The sequence below is a fragment of the Littorina saxatilis genome, linkage group LG11, assembly GCF_037325665.1.
Source record: "Littorina saxatilis isolate snail1 linkage group LG11, US_GU_Lsax_2.0, whole genome shotgun sequence".
NCBI lineage: Eukaryota > Metazoa > Mollusca > Gastropoda > Littorinimorpha > Littorinidae > Littorina > Littorina saxatilis.
Window position 1 is genome coordinate 25402570 of NC_090255.1, and position 14241 is coordinate 25416810.

Consider the following 14241-nt stretch of genomic DNA (forward strand, 5'->3'; position numbering starts at 1 on the left):
TGGAGATCCCAGAAAGAAAAATGCATTTCAATACCGTGAGACTAGTTGTACATTTCTGAAAGAGAAAGAGTACACCTATAAGAATAAACTCAAATAGACATGTATTGCCATTCTTACAAACAGATCTTTATGCCAAAAAAAAGAGATAACCGATACAAACACACACAAATCCACAGGATACGAACCATCGCCTTCTAAAAGTAAGCCAAACTTTAGCGAGCACTCTGACGCTGTCTATTACAACCTTCTTCATGCACCCAGGCCCACAGCAAGCAAAGCATTAAACACACGCACGGCAAATTGTCAACAGCGATGCATCTTGGTGTTAACACAATCGAAGTCTGGATGTTTCTGTCGTTTCCGAGGACGACTGCTGCAACCTCCCCATGTTTATACCCCTTCTTGAATTTCTTGACGCAAAACAGCAGCATTTAAAAGGGATCTGAACCTCTCTAACGGCACTTGGTCTCAGCTAACAGTGCGGTATATTATGCTCTGATAAGGCGACACAAGTGTCAGGGCGAAAGTCTGATTTGAGGCACTAACCAGGAGTGTGATTGTGGTGAAACTGTGAAAATGAAATTTCGTGAACATCTGGACTAATAGACTGTCATTTAAGTTAAGCTACAATCAAGAATCAGCTGATCTTCTTCTTCAGCTGACAAAAGGTGCTGTCAAGAAACAAGTGACTGCAACTAATTGCATTTACTAGAAAGAGTGTGATTTTAAAAAAACTGTTCAAATAACATTTTGCGTCTGGACTTGCAAATTCCAGTGATTAAAAGTTGTTCAAACTACAAACTGAACGATGAATTCTTGGGAAGAATAGGATGTGTTGAACATTAACGCAAATAAGACGTTAAAACTGTCAGGGAATCAGCAACAGACATAAGAAAAGGTGTGAAAAGACAAGACACACAAAGATTGTTGAACATCAACAGCAAAACCAGTCACAACAGGACATGACCTACTGTCCCTCTAAAGGTAAGACAAAGGCTTTTTTGAGTGTATAATTTACTTCTCTTTTACTTTCTTTCTAAGTTTAACCGCTCATTGTTATAAATGTATATGTTTACTTCTCTTTTACTTTCTTTCTTTAACCGCTCATTGTTATAAATGTATATGATATAAAATAACAGCTTTTGTGTGGACATTCTAGTGAGCAAAACAGTCTCGTTTCCTCACAGAAACCTGCAAAATACCTACATTTGAAAAGTGTACTGGTTGTTCTTGAAAGCTATAAACAAGCAAAAAAAGAAGAAGAAAACATCCTGCACATGTATCTGGAGCATGAAATGTCAAGAATTGCACATTGCAAACAGTTTTTTAAATTTTTATTTTATTAGTTTTTTCATGCTTTGGCATATACATGTTTGTCGCTGCCGTTTGTTGCTTTAGAAATGTAGTATGAGATTGAAGATCCCTTCTTGGGAGTTTTTAAAATTCACCGAGATTTCAGATAACACAGAAAGCTAGTCTTCAAAAAAATGTAGAAATGCCTGATGCATCAATAGGTAACATGCGCCTTGAGTCGCCTTGTGTGGTGAGATACGTGCGCGATATAAATCCTCGTAAATAAATCGTAAATAAATAAAATAAATTTATACTGTACTTCAGAATAAAAAGTACAGACTGTACCTTTTTAAGTTACCAGAGGTTAATCATCACAACTCACTCACTCACGATCTTGATAGAATAATATAAGACAACTTTGAAGTCCATTTTCATTGTACATAAACATGGAAATTTGTCTTTTGCACAACATATTGTCTAAAAACTCAGATATTCTACTTTGAATTTAATGCAATGCGGGGTCTCAGCACAGTACTAGACATTATCATCCATTTACAAGTCGATATTTATATCACTTATGTGAAAAATTAACTTACAGTTACGCCACTGATTCAAACTAATTAGTTCCAATACAATTTCCTCTCTTTTGTTTCAGGAAATTAAAACCACAAGATTTTCAAGGAACCAAAATGAAAATCCTACTGCAGCTATCACAAACAAAATTATACTGCTTCCACACATTTTTACTTCTCTTGCTCTGCACTGCAGTCCTTGCTACTTCAACCACAGTTTCCACAACAAAGGGAGACAACAAAGCCACCAATGGAGACAAACACATCAATGATAAATTCAGCCTGTTCAAGAACATTTCAAAGGGAGGTAAGTCCTCATCAAGTACTGTAACTCCTGATGCCACAAAGGCAGGAGAAGGGGAGAGTCCTGGAGATGACCTCGTGACTCTGAAAGAAGGGGAAACTACCAAAGCATTTCTTCAGGGCGTGACAGAGGCGATACAACTCAACGGCCTTGGTGGCGACAGCGATGTGGATGAAAGTTCTGAAGACAAGGGTGGGGAAGAAAATGACGAAGAAGAGGAGGATGAGGAAGAGGAGGAGGAAGAGGCTGAACAGCCGACATCAAAACCTGTGACAACTTCAGCAGCATCGCTGGCAAATCTCACACCCCTATCATCATCATCATCATCATCATCATCATCATCATCATCCATGGCAAATTCATCGACCATCATCACCACGTCCATTTCAAACCCTACAATCACAACACCAATCACCGCATCCTTACTAAACTCATCACTTCCATCATCATCATCACCTAAGTCAAGCAAAGCCACAACAACTGCGACAACCTCCAAACCATCGAAAACCACTACCACCCCCATCCCCACCACCACAATAACGGCGCTAAACACGTCCACGACAGCTTTCCTGTTTGGACCTCAAGCAGCACCAAAGAAAACGGAAGCGCAGAAACCCGCCACTAAAAAGGACAGCAAGAAAAAAGAGAAAGGCAAGAAAGGTGCGGCAGCAAAGAAAAAGGCAGATGGACCTAAGAAACAGAAAAAGGATAAGACGGAAAAGAAGACAGACATGCAGCCACATCTCCTGAAGGCGGATGTCCAGGGGTCTTCAGGTGAGATTTCTGAATGAACAGTTGAGGTTGTCTTGCTTGCAGATGTTCTGTAACATTCACCGGATCATGCGTTGGACTCGGTCCGGATTAAAGAAGGGCTCAACATAGGGATAAATTCTTTACCACCTCTTTGCAGAGTATGGGTTGAAGACGACCCACACTGTCCGAATAGGGATAAACATCGTATTATCCTTCTTTATTTCCATATGGATTGCCCACGACCCACAACATCCAGACCGCCCAGTTCAAATTACACCATTTTTTATTTAAATTGTTTACAAAGATAATCCTTCAGAAAATGGTCGATCGGAGGGTCCTAAGGTGTTTGAGGTTTACATGAAGTCTAAATCAAAACCTCCCAATAGTTTCAGATATGCAGACACTTTTGTGGGGCTTTGGGTCGTCCACGACCCAGGAAGCATGGTGAAGGTGAACCCCCACCCCCACATGTCCCTGCAGACTGGGTTGTTGATTTTTTTAGAGGAGTAAAGGATCAAATATGTATCTGGCCATGACATGGGTCTGTTTAGGCAAGAACAGTCAATACGTTTTTGTGGTTGTCGGAGTTCTTGTTGACGGTCCTTTTCTCATGTTAGTTCCACAAAATTGTACGATTGTCTCAGCACCTTCATGTGAATGAAACATTTTGTGGTATCTTCAACTGCATGTTTTCTTTTTTGTCAACCTCTTCCAAAATTGTTGTTCTGCACTTGAGATTTGTTCTGCGTTATAATTTGCTTTGCACTTTGTTTCCCCTCCTCCCCTGATCCTTCATGTTTCTCTCATTAGTTACAACTTCTAACAATAACAAAGTCTTTTTCTTCTCTGCCCCAGCAGCTGCAGCCTCCAAAAAAGCTGACACATCCAAAAAAGCGGATGACACCAAAAAAGCTGACACATCCAAGAAAGCTGACGCATCTAAAAAAGCAGACACCAAAAAAGCAGACGCCAACGCCAAGAAGAACAAGCACAACAAGAAGAACAAGAACAAGAAGCAAGGACCAGCTGGACCACCCGGTCCAAAAGGCCCGCCCGGTCCAAAGGGCGACCGTGGACCCCCAGGAAAATGCAACTGCACGGGGAAAAGCAGCAACTCTGGTCCCCCGCTAAGAATGCAGGCTGCCATTTCCACCGTCCTCACAAAACACTTTGGTCCGGACAAAGACGTTATTATTCCCTTCGACCTAAAGCTCATCGACCTTGCCGACAACTACGACAACGTTTCGGGGGTCTTCTTCTGCAGCATCCCTGGAACCTACGTCATCTCGGTGTACCTTATGTCGCACCCGAGTTCAAAGGTGAACGCCCGCGTTTTCGTCAACAGTCGGCCTGTGGCGGCCTTGTGGGCGGATGACAATAAGGAAGGAGGGTTCTATCCCTCGTCCAGCATTCAGACCATCAGTAAACTGGACTTTGGGGACCAGGTTTACGTTATGCTGGTTGACGGGGGTTATGGGGAGAGCTGGGTGCACGCAAACTACAACGTCTTCACTGTCTTTCTCTTGTATGAGGAATACTTCATGGGCTGATTTGTACTTGCAGATGGGGAATGAAGGGTTGGCAGTTCAATTACATTCCCTCTCTCTTTTATGGAATTTTTCTTCTTCATTTTTTTTGGGTGGTTTTTTTTTAAGTATGAATTACATGCGATGACTTTTTCGTGTAAGGTTGTCAAGTTAGGGGTGCAAATTTCATTCCATTTTCCCTTTCTTCACTTATGGGTATGAGCAACTATGTATAAGGACTTTTTTTTTTATCCAGTAGGGAGGATGGGAGTGCCCATTTTCAGGGGCGGACCTAGGGGGGGGTTCCTGGGTGCCCGGAACCCCCCCCCCCCCCCCCCCTATCCGTTTTTTTTTGTTGTTTTTTTAGTAAAAAAATAAAGGGCTTGTGCTTTCCTTCCTTCCAAATGCAACATGCTTGAAACTGACGAGAAACTCAAAGGAGAGGCCTCCGATTGACCTACAAAAATAAAATTCCTTCAGCATCAGGGGGGCTTCGCCCCCCAGACCCCCCACCAGGGCTTTGCCCCTGGACCCCACCGGGGCCTGAGCGGCCCCTGACCCCTGCTCCAAATTGGAACCCCCCCCCCCTTATCCACAACTAGGTCCGCCCCTGATTTTATTCCATTCTCTCTTTTTTCTGCCATTTTATTTGTGTATATGAATATTTAATGGACCGGTCTTCATTCCTTTTTGTCTATCACTGCGATCTCATGCCGCTCCATCTGCAACTTTGCTGTCTATGTCCATTTTATCTTATATTCTTGTCTTTCTGTTATTTTTCATTTAAAATGCCAAATGTCTTTCTGCAACATACAGAGCTCTTCATGGACGGCTACCTGATAGATGTGTGATATAAAACTCCTCCAATTTGGAATTTAGTTGTCTGTGAAGACTTCTTCTTGCCCTGTCGCCACTGTCTTTCTGTTGTACAAAGGCTTCATGACTACGTGCGATTTTGCTATCTTTCTAAAGCCTGCTACTAACTACAGCCGTACCAAGCCGGACTAGGTTCGGCGAATGATGCACTACGTCATCAAATCAGGGAATTCCCCTAATTTGGGGTTGCAGCTGCAACGTTCGAGGTTCGTCGATTCACTCCTGCAAACCTTGCAGCGCGTCAGTGTAACCTAAGAGTAAGATGAACTAAATTCATTGGTTGAATATTTGTGTATCTTTATCCTTGAAGAGTGACAATAATGGCGGCCATAACGCTGTCAACCGATCACGAGTCTTCTCACGTGATATTTCTTGATCATGTGACCGACACATTCGCACGATGTAACATTCGCCGAACCTAGTTCGGCTTGGTCCGGCTCAAGTTAGTAGCGAGCTTTTCACAAAGGTGTACTTTCAACACAGGTACCGCTGTCATTTATTCCTTTATTATTCTGTGTAGTCATCTCAATGTACAGTTGCTATAGTTTCAACTTGTCGGTACGGATAAGCATGTGGATGAATTTCGTAATACCACCAATGGTGTCTTCATTTTATTTTTGTACAGAAACATTTCATTTTTCATTTTGCACAGAACAGGATGTCTTTAATTGGGGAGTTTTAAAAGAGGTTGGTCGTAGAGCAGTAGGGAGGGGGGAGGGATTGTCTTCAATCGGGAGGTCTTAGAGGGATTCCACTGTGCTGTACTCACCATGATGGGGCATAGAGGTGCCAGTTGGTCGTAGAGCAGTAGGGAGGGGGGAGGGATTGTCTTCAATCGGGAGGTCTCAAAAGAGAGTTTCCACTGTATTGCAATCTCACTTCAAAGTGAAAAGAGACCCACAACGGCAGCGCTGACTGCCAGCACTGACACATAATGATCCAGCTGGATCTCCAAACTAACTCCATGACTCTCCTTGAAACCAACCTCCGACTTGGTTGCCTCATTGACCGGGATCTAAAGTGTGACAACCATCCCTCCCTTTTTAATTACAAAAAAAAATGTGTTTACCATCTGAAGTCAGGGTCACACCCGGGAACATGCCCCTAATGCTTTTATCGTGAGGGCGTTAAACAATACTTATTATCATTCTGCACTCACCATGATGGGGCATAGCGGTGCCAGCTGGTCATAGAGCAGTCGCCCCTCAGTGATGTTACAGGCTTGGAACGTGACCTGCAGACAGCAGCAGCCCATGCCGAAGCCCATGCAGTCCATGTAGATGTGGTCTGGCTTGGCCGAGCGTTTCGCTTCACCGTTCACGTCATCCATCGAACTGAAGTCCTCGGTGAACGGTGATGGCGTCTTTGTGTCTTTGAACACTTCAGGAAAAAAAAGAATTTTTATAATTATAATTCACAGCTAAAACAAAAACAAAAAGTGGACAAAAAAACCTTACCCACCCTAAAAAATTCCCCCAAAAAAACATGAAAAAGAAAACAAAAACAGTGTGAATTCTTTGATCAGCGGTAGAAATGAGACTACATATTCAAGCATGTTTTCAAGTTTCTAGATCTACTTATTGTAGGGTTTAAATCTTGCCTTTAAACAAAATAGAAAGTTTATTGTGTCCCTTAGAGATACACTGTCCAATTTTATTATCAAGCCTATCCACTAAACCATTTGACTTCACCATGTTTGATTTATGATTTATTTACTATGATTAACATGTGTACATATGTAAACAAAAATGTAAATATTATTCATCATTAACAATGTGGTTTTCTTCTTTGTCTTTGTGTTTTATTGCTAAAAAAATAAAAGTTCTAGTTTTATAAATACATTTTTGACTGTGTGTGTGTGTGCGTGTGCGTGTATGTGTGTGTGTGTTCATGAGTAGATATATATGTATTTGTAGTGTCTGTCGATCTGTGCATCTGTGTCTGTCTGCCTGTGATCCCATGCGCCTGTCTGCATGTCTGTCTATGCTAAACACTTGCCTTGTTCATACACAATTGCACACATACATAAAAATTTAAACAATTCAACCAAATGCTGAAACTCACTTCTGTATGTATACAACAACAACAAAAAACTAACACACTCTAATGCTTAGAGCACACCCTTGCGTTGACTGGCTACGAAACATTCAAAAAATTCTCACCGGGAACGTTTATGCATACTTTTTCTTTTCTCCTCTCTCGGATGTTCCTTGTCAGGGTCCTAGGCAAACAAGGAACAAAGAAAAACTCAGTCACACTTGTAACACAGCCCACTGAAAAATTAGCAAAGCAAAAAGGAGTGTTGAATTCAATTGAAAACCATAATTTAAAGAAATACAAGAGATCACAACAACTCAACCACACTTGCAACAGAGCCCACTACAAATTAACAAAGCCACAAAAGAATGTTGAATTCATTTGAAGACCATAATTTCCAGGAGTACAAGAGATCACAACAACAAACTGGACTTATGATTGTGATTTACTGTAGGTCTCCAGCCATCTCTTCCCCACTTAAAATAACTAAGCACTAACCAATCGAGCATACGCACGTGCGTTTTTGTTTTTCTTGCATCTCACACTTTTGTGCATAAAGGAATAATTACAGTATTTATTTGAATCGGACCGGTCGACCGGGAGATGTGTTCTGGTCTTTACATTTTTTTGCGTATTTAGTGGGCATGGGTTCGTATTTGGTCCTACACTGGAAACCCCCTTTTAAGCCTCACCCCCTATTTCTCAGACTTTCTGTTCATAAGCTCAGTAAATTTACCCCCATTTTAAGACTCCCTCCTTTTTAAGACCTGGTTTTCCCAGTTTCTTGGAGGTCTTAAAAGGGGGGTTCCACTGTATCACAGTGAAAGCCGGGAAATCTTGCTAGTACAGTGGAACCCCCCCCTTTAATTCACCCCCCCCCCCCCCCCCCCCCCCCCCCCCTCAATTTGAGACTTCCTCCTTTTTCAGATTTTCTATTCACAGGCTCTGTAAAATTACCTCCATTTTAAGACTACCTCCTTTTCAAGACCTGATTTTCTCAGATTTTTAAAGGTCTCTAAAGGAGGGTTCCACTGTAGTCATTGAGTAAAAGTACTGACTTGAAGCGAGGATGACCGCTGTTGATGGCTTCATCTGGAAAGAAGATGGACCTCGATGCCCCGGACTCAGGATTCGGAGTGTAGGGTGGGTCAGTGAAATTCCCAGCTCCTAGCCTGATCAGCACAGATGTAAAACTAATAATGTAAAATTTTATTCGACTGTCTCTATCAGGTATGTGATCATGGAGTTATATATATATATATATTATTAAAAAAAAAAGTCAGAAAGCATACACACACACATTTTTTTTTTAATGCAATCTAAGGATCTCAAAAATGATCTCCACAGCTTACAAAATATTGATATAATATCCTGAACAGGGGTGTTGCTAGACATTTTCATGTTGGGACATTTGGCCGAAACTGTCAGAAAGCTTTAGGATATTTTGGATCTTCTTCTTCTTCTCGATCGCTCAGACAGGATATTTTGGATAATGTTCGGCTATTATTTTGGCTCATCGAAAGTCACCACAACATTGAAGTACAAGAGGGGAACACAACATTCACGGTGTTGCTGTCATTTTGTCCGAAATCACCTACCTTGGCGAAGGGTAGCAAACCTTGGCCACTGATCAATTTTCTTTTTTGGTTGCAACATGATGTTCAAATCCAAATCGAAAGCACTGACTGACTGATAAACTATCGCGAACCGGCGGACGCAAACTCTGAGAGTGTCACTGGTTTCCCTTGTCCCAGGAAAACCACTCTGACAGCAATAATTTTCGTCAATGGCTTCAGTTCAAAACATTGATGTTTCGTTTTTGGTATTCGCGAAGAAAATAAATGCCAGTCAGTTGACTAAATACATCGGCAGCAGTTTTAGCAATCAAAGCCTGACCAATAAAAAAAAACGGATATTTCTTGGCCGATTCAGACGAATACTCTTTGGACATTTGGCCAATAAGGACATCAAAGTTTCGGCCAAAGTAATAAAAATTCGGCGATTGGCCGATCCAAACGACACCCCTGATCCAAGAATGTATAATTACAACAGAGCACTGCAACAAACAAAAATTCATGCCTCTAAATGAGTACATCATCTCATTTAGTCATTATAACAATATTCATCGAAATGCATGTCATAATCTAAGGATACATGTGGCCTTCATGTGATTGCCATAATAGTACATGTATTAGAGTTCAGTATGTTTGTTAAGTAAGCTCCATTTTCCTCTCCTTTGCTGCGCACAAGGACGATTACCACAGCTATACTTATTCACCATGCATACATTTTTTTATGTGAAATATGATTTTATTAACTGTGCCTGCTTGCTTACCTCGGAAAAACAGTCAGCGATAACGGTGCCTCATCAGTGTTGAGCACACTCTGAATGTCCTGCCTCCTGCAAAATCAATAGGAAAAAAGAATTAAAGGAACAGTTTACTATTTACAAATAAAATGGATAAGACCTTGTTTTCTCACACCTTCTGTTCTTAACCTCTGTAAATTTATCCCCATTTTACTCTAACTTTTTAAGACCCAATTTTCTCTGATTTTTGGAGGTCTTAAAAGGGGGGTTCCACAGTACAGTTGGACCTGCTCTGGCCACCACCTGCCCACTAACAACCACCCCAAAGGAACCCAGGCGATTTGTTTTTAATTTTTTTTTACAAATTATGTCAAATGTAATTCACTTAGTCATAGTCTCCACCTGTTTATAATGAGCACTTTTTGTCAGTCTCTGGAGCTGTCAATATAGTCAGTTTAGACTGTATTTTGTTGTGTCTGAATATGTATTGATTATATCCCAAATCTAACAAAAAAGACAGATTTAATTTTCTTTAGGACATGCACAAGTATATAATCGACCCAATGGTCTTTTATAGCTAGCTGAAAAACAAGTATGATACACACACACAAAAACAGAAGACTTTAATGAGTGTATGTTTAATATAACACAAGCTAGGAAAGATTCCTAGTGTACTGCACATAATTGTAATAAAGGCTTATAACACGTGCAAACCTTCTTCGCATGTTGGCCTCCACAACGTTGAAGTGAGCCACGAGACCGCCATAGGGTTTGCCAGGTGTTCCCTCCACCATGTATTCTGCATACTCTGGGTGCCATGCTGCCCTCGACTCACTGTAAGACAACACCTGCATGCTATATTTTGTTACTTATATTTATCCTACATACGTGAGAGAGACACTCGTGAGATAATAATCGTTCAAATCACACGTGTGTATATCATGTAAATGAGGTCATGTCAAGCAAGTCTGGCAGGGACCTGTTTTTTCACTGCTTATGAATGCCAAAGTCACCGAGACAAACGTCATTATAGAAGAAAAAAATTGCGCTCGCTAATTACCCTCGATGAATTTTTAGAACACGTCACGCCACACTTTCAGAGTGACGTTTCTTTACTTTGACGTAATAGATTGCACGAGGCTTTAGAAGAGATCGAGGTTCCAAAACAAGCGTCTTCAAGTTAGCTGCCTCGACTGCAGGACATTAGCAGTAAAATACACGTAAGTACAGCATGTAGGATAAACAAAATACTACATGGCTTGCTGTCTCGTACCAGATTTACACTCGTTGCTTTTTTAAATAGTGAACAGCTCGCTTTCGCTCGCAGTTCAATATTTTAAAAAACAACTCGTGTAAATCTGGTACGACACAGCAATTTTTTGTTTGTTTGTTTGCTTAACGCCCAGCCGACCACGAAGGGCCATATCAGGGCGGTGACACAGCAATTAAGCCATGTAGTATTCTCTATTTATACAGTGAAACCCCCCTTTTAAGACTTCCTTCCTTTTAAGACCTTGTTTTCTCAGACTTGTTCATAACCTCTTTTGTTTGTTTGTTTGCTTAACGCCCAGCCGACCACGAAGGACCATATCAGGGCGGTGCTGCTTTGACATATAACGTGCGCCACACACAAGACAGAAGTCGCAGCACAGGCTTCAGGTCTCACCCAGTCACATTATTCTGACACCGGACCAACCAGTCCTAGCACTAACCCCATAATGCCAGACGCCAGGCGGAGCAGCCACTAGATTGCCAATTTTAAAGTCTTAGGTATGACCCGGCCGGGGTTCAAACCCACGACCTCCCGATCACGGGGCGGACACCTTACCACTAGGCCAACCGTGCCGGTGTGTTCATAACCTCTGTACACTTACCCCCATTTTAAGACTCCCTCCTTTCTAAGACTCCTTCCTTTTTAAGACCTGATTTTCTCAGATTTGTGAAGGTCTTAAAAGGGGGGGGGGGGTTCCACTGTATTATGCTCTTCATACATCATCATCATCATCATAATCATCATCATCCTCTTTCTTGTTCTATCCTATTTTGTAGTTGTTTTTTTTATTGTGTGTTTATATACGTCTCAGGGACAGATTGTCAGAAAAGGCCTAGCCTTAAATCTTTATCCTTGTAAAATAAAGTTCAGTTCAATTCAGTACATCTACAACAATACCTGTACAATAGTTAAAGGCGATATCATCCTCTTTACCTTACCTCCTAAGTTATTTGACTTTGGAGGTTTTCTCTTGTCAGTTGTCTATTCTTTATCTTTGGTGGGAAAGCTAATGCTGTACTTTGTAACCACTTTTCAGCTCACCAAATTCTCTCTCCCTCTCAGACATGCACAAACTCTTAATCTACTTTAACTTCCATATTGTGCTCAGTTCTGTGATACTTATTTACAAAAAGGTGTGTGTATGTATGTAGGTGTGTGTATAATGTGTGTGTGTGATATAATTCTCTGACCATCAGATCTTATTGTATACAGTATTTCATGTTTTAATTTGTTATCTTTTATTTTTACCAGCGGCTGCAATGCGATGTATGCGAGTGTTTGCATGTGTGTGCGTGACTTGAGGTAAGGAAGCTTTGAATGTATGCTGCTAGTTTCAGTGAATTTACTTTTTAAATGCTGTCCAGTGTTGTTTTTAAATTGATGTTGTTGATCAGTTTGTATAAATGATGTGTGTGTTGGTGTACATGGCTGGATTGAATGTTTCTTAACCGCAAGGTCATAACAAATTCCCAACCTTAGGCAATGAAAGATTCTGCATTCTGTAAACAGTCACACTGACACAGACACACAATGCACAAACAGTTATGATTATGATCAGCATTGGTTACGATCATGCAAAATATCAATGACAAGATAATTCAATCACACAGATTCATGTATAATGAAGGGACGTATCAAAAAATCAAAATCAAAGCTTAAAGGATCTAGAATCCTGTCCTACCATTACTTTGTGAACAGTGGAACCCCCGTTTTAAGACCCTGTTTTAGTGTTTTTCTCAAATGTTCTGTTCATAACCTCTGTAAATTTACCCCCATTTTAAGAATAAGACTCCCTCCTTTTTATGACCCAATTTTAAAAATGCTATCAGATTTTGTTAGGTCTTTTTTAAAAGGGCAGTTCCACTGTAAAGTACTACAAGTGACATATGTACGCATTGCAACTAACCAATACATATCATATAGATCTCTCTTCACACTTTCTTTGCCTTTTTCCCTGGCACACTTACTGGTCAGACTTTTCTGCATTCTCTTTCAGTTTCTTCAAAACATCTTGAGTGCTGAGAGCGAGGTGAACTCGGCGATTGGCGTGATCAAACTTCACAAGCTGGTACTCCACCTGCACACGGAACATGGCAAATTACTAGAGTGGACAGTTGGACCTGCATGGACAGTGAAAATATGTACATGGGTCTATAAACAGGGTCCTATAGCTACAAACAAACTGTTCTGTCAGAAGACCTCCGACGTGTGGGACTTGTGATTAGCAGCTACAGGTTCCAATCAGGTCCGGGACAGACACGGGTCAACTTAATCATGTGCAGACCCACAGACAGTATCCATGTTCCACCCTCATGTTACCACGTACTGTGGCACGTCAAAGACCTCGGTCAGTGCAATGCATACCCCTGGGTAGCGTGACTCTGTTGCTCCTAGCTTTCCACTGGCAGTGGCAGTGACCCAAACTAGACTTTATTCAGTTATTCTGCAAAAAAACAGAAATGTTGGAGAAAAACCATTTTTCTCTCCAGCATTTCTGAATAATGTCATCATCCACTGAAGCATTGTTTTTTTTCTGCAGAAAAACATTTTACTGCAGTAAAATAAAAATCAAGAATGCTGCAGTAAAACGGTGATGTTTTTCTGCAGCATTTTGTACTTGCTCATTATAATATTGGAGACGTGAGATTCCCACTAATTTAGGACAGCACGGATGCGCTACCGTACAACCACCAGCTTCGCCTAAGCCGAGATTCCTTTGTTCGCTGACCCACGCTTCAGTGGGCCGACACGCGTCAGTGTGTACTCGCTGATAAGCATGCAGTGCCGTGTTGCGTATGGCCGTGTCTTCGGCTCACCTGTTGAGTGTCCTACTGGCCTGAGATGGGGTTGGGATATCAAAGAATTGATAGTGTGCACACGCTTATCCCCCACCCTTCACAACGGCACACACACCATCGCGCACACATTATACTGACACACACAAATGCACACCTACACACTGTGACTTACACAATGTCACACACAGTGACAAACACATCAAGTTAAAACACTGTCACACACACACACACACACACACCATATATAATAATGTTAGAGGGGGGAGACGGGTTCAAACGCTACTTTACAAGAACGTTGGTTTTTTCTAGAGAAAAAGAGTCACAGATTATTCTGAAGAAAAAGTTAATCGCAATAATGCTGCAGAAAAACATATAAACACTATGCTACAGAAAAACTATTTTCTGTCGTCCTTGACATTCCAAAATGCACATGTACCTGTCGACCAGATGTGCATGGGGTTACCACGCTTTTGAGAACTTGCGTTCAGTGCTATGTCTGAG

The 14241-nt window shown here is 41.3% G+C and overlaps 2 protein-coding genes across 2 annotated transcripts in view; one reads left to right on the top strand and one right to left on the bottom strand.

The window, feature by feature from the left end:
* Window positions 1–14241, bottom strand: part of LOC138980104 (glutamate--cysteine ligase catalytic subunit-like) — a 36975-nt gene that overhangs the window by 20595 nt on the left and 2139 nt on the right. The window contains exons 2-7 of the mRNA XM_070352913.1: window positions 12910–13019; window positions 10384–10503; window positions 9697–9762; window positions 8420–8533; window positions 7487–7545; window positions 6484–6704 (exon numbers count right to left, since the gene is read on the bottom strand). Coding sequence (XP_070209014.1) covers window positions 6484–6704; window positions 7487–7545; window positions 8420–8533; window positions 9697–9762; window positions 10384–10503; window positions 12910–13019 — 690 coding nt within the window. The remainder of the gene's footprint in view (window positions 1–6483; window positions 6705–7486; window positions 7546–8419; window positions 8534–9696; window positions 9763–10383; window positions 10504–12909; window positions 13020–14241) is intronic.
* On the top strand, window positions 231–4679 carry LOC138980105 (otolin-1-like). The gene is made up of 3 exons (XM_070352914.1): window positions 231–984; window positions 1949–2943; window positions 3781–4679. Exons 2-3 carry the CDS (start codon window positions 1983–1985, stop codon window positions 4470–4472), a joined length of 1653 nt encoding a protein of 550 aa, XP_070209015.1. The 5' UTR covers window positions 231–984; window positions 1949–1982; the 3' UTR covers window positions 4473–4679.

What these genes read in the sequence shown, in the direction of transcription:
- LOC138980105 (XM_070352914.1), top strand. Translation starts at nt 1,983, where the DNA reads ATGAAAATCCTACTGCAGCTATCACAAACAAAATTATACTGCTTCCAC. An exon ending in GGATGTCCAGGGGTCTTCAG is followed by an intron (nt 2,944 to 3,780) that starts GTGAGATTTCTG and finishes CTGCCCCAGCAG; the next exon opens with CTGCAGCCTCCAAAAAAGCT.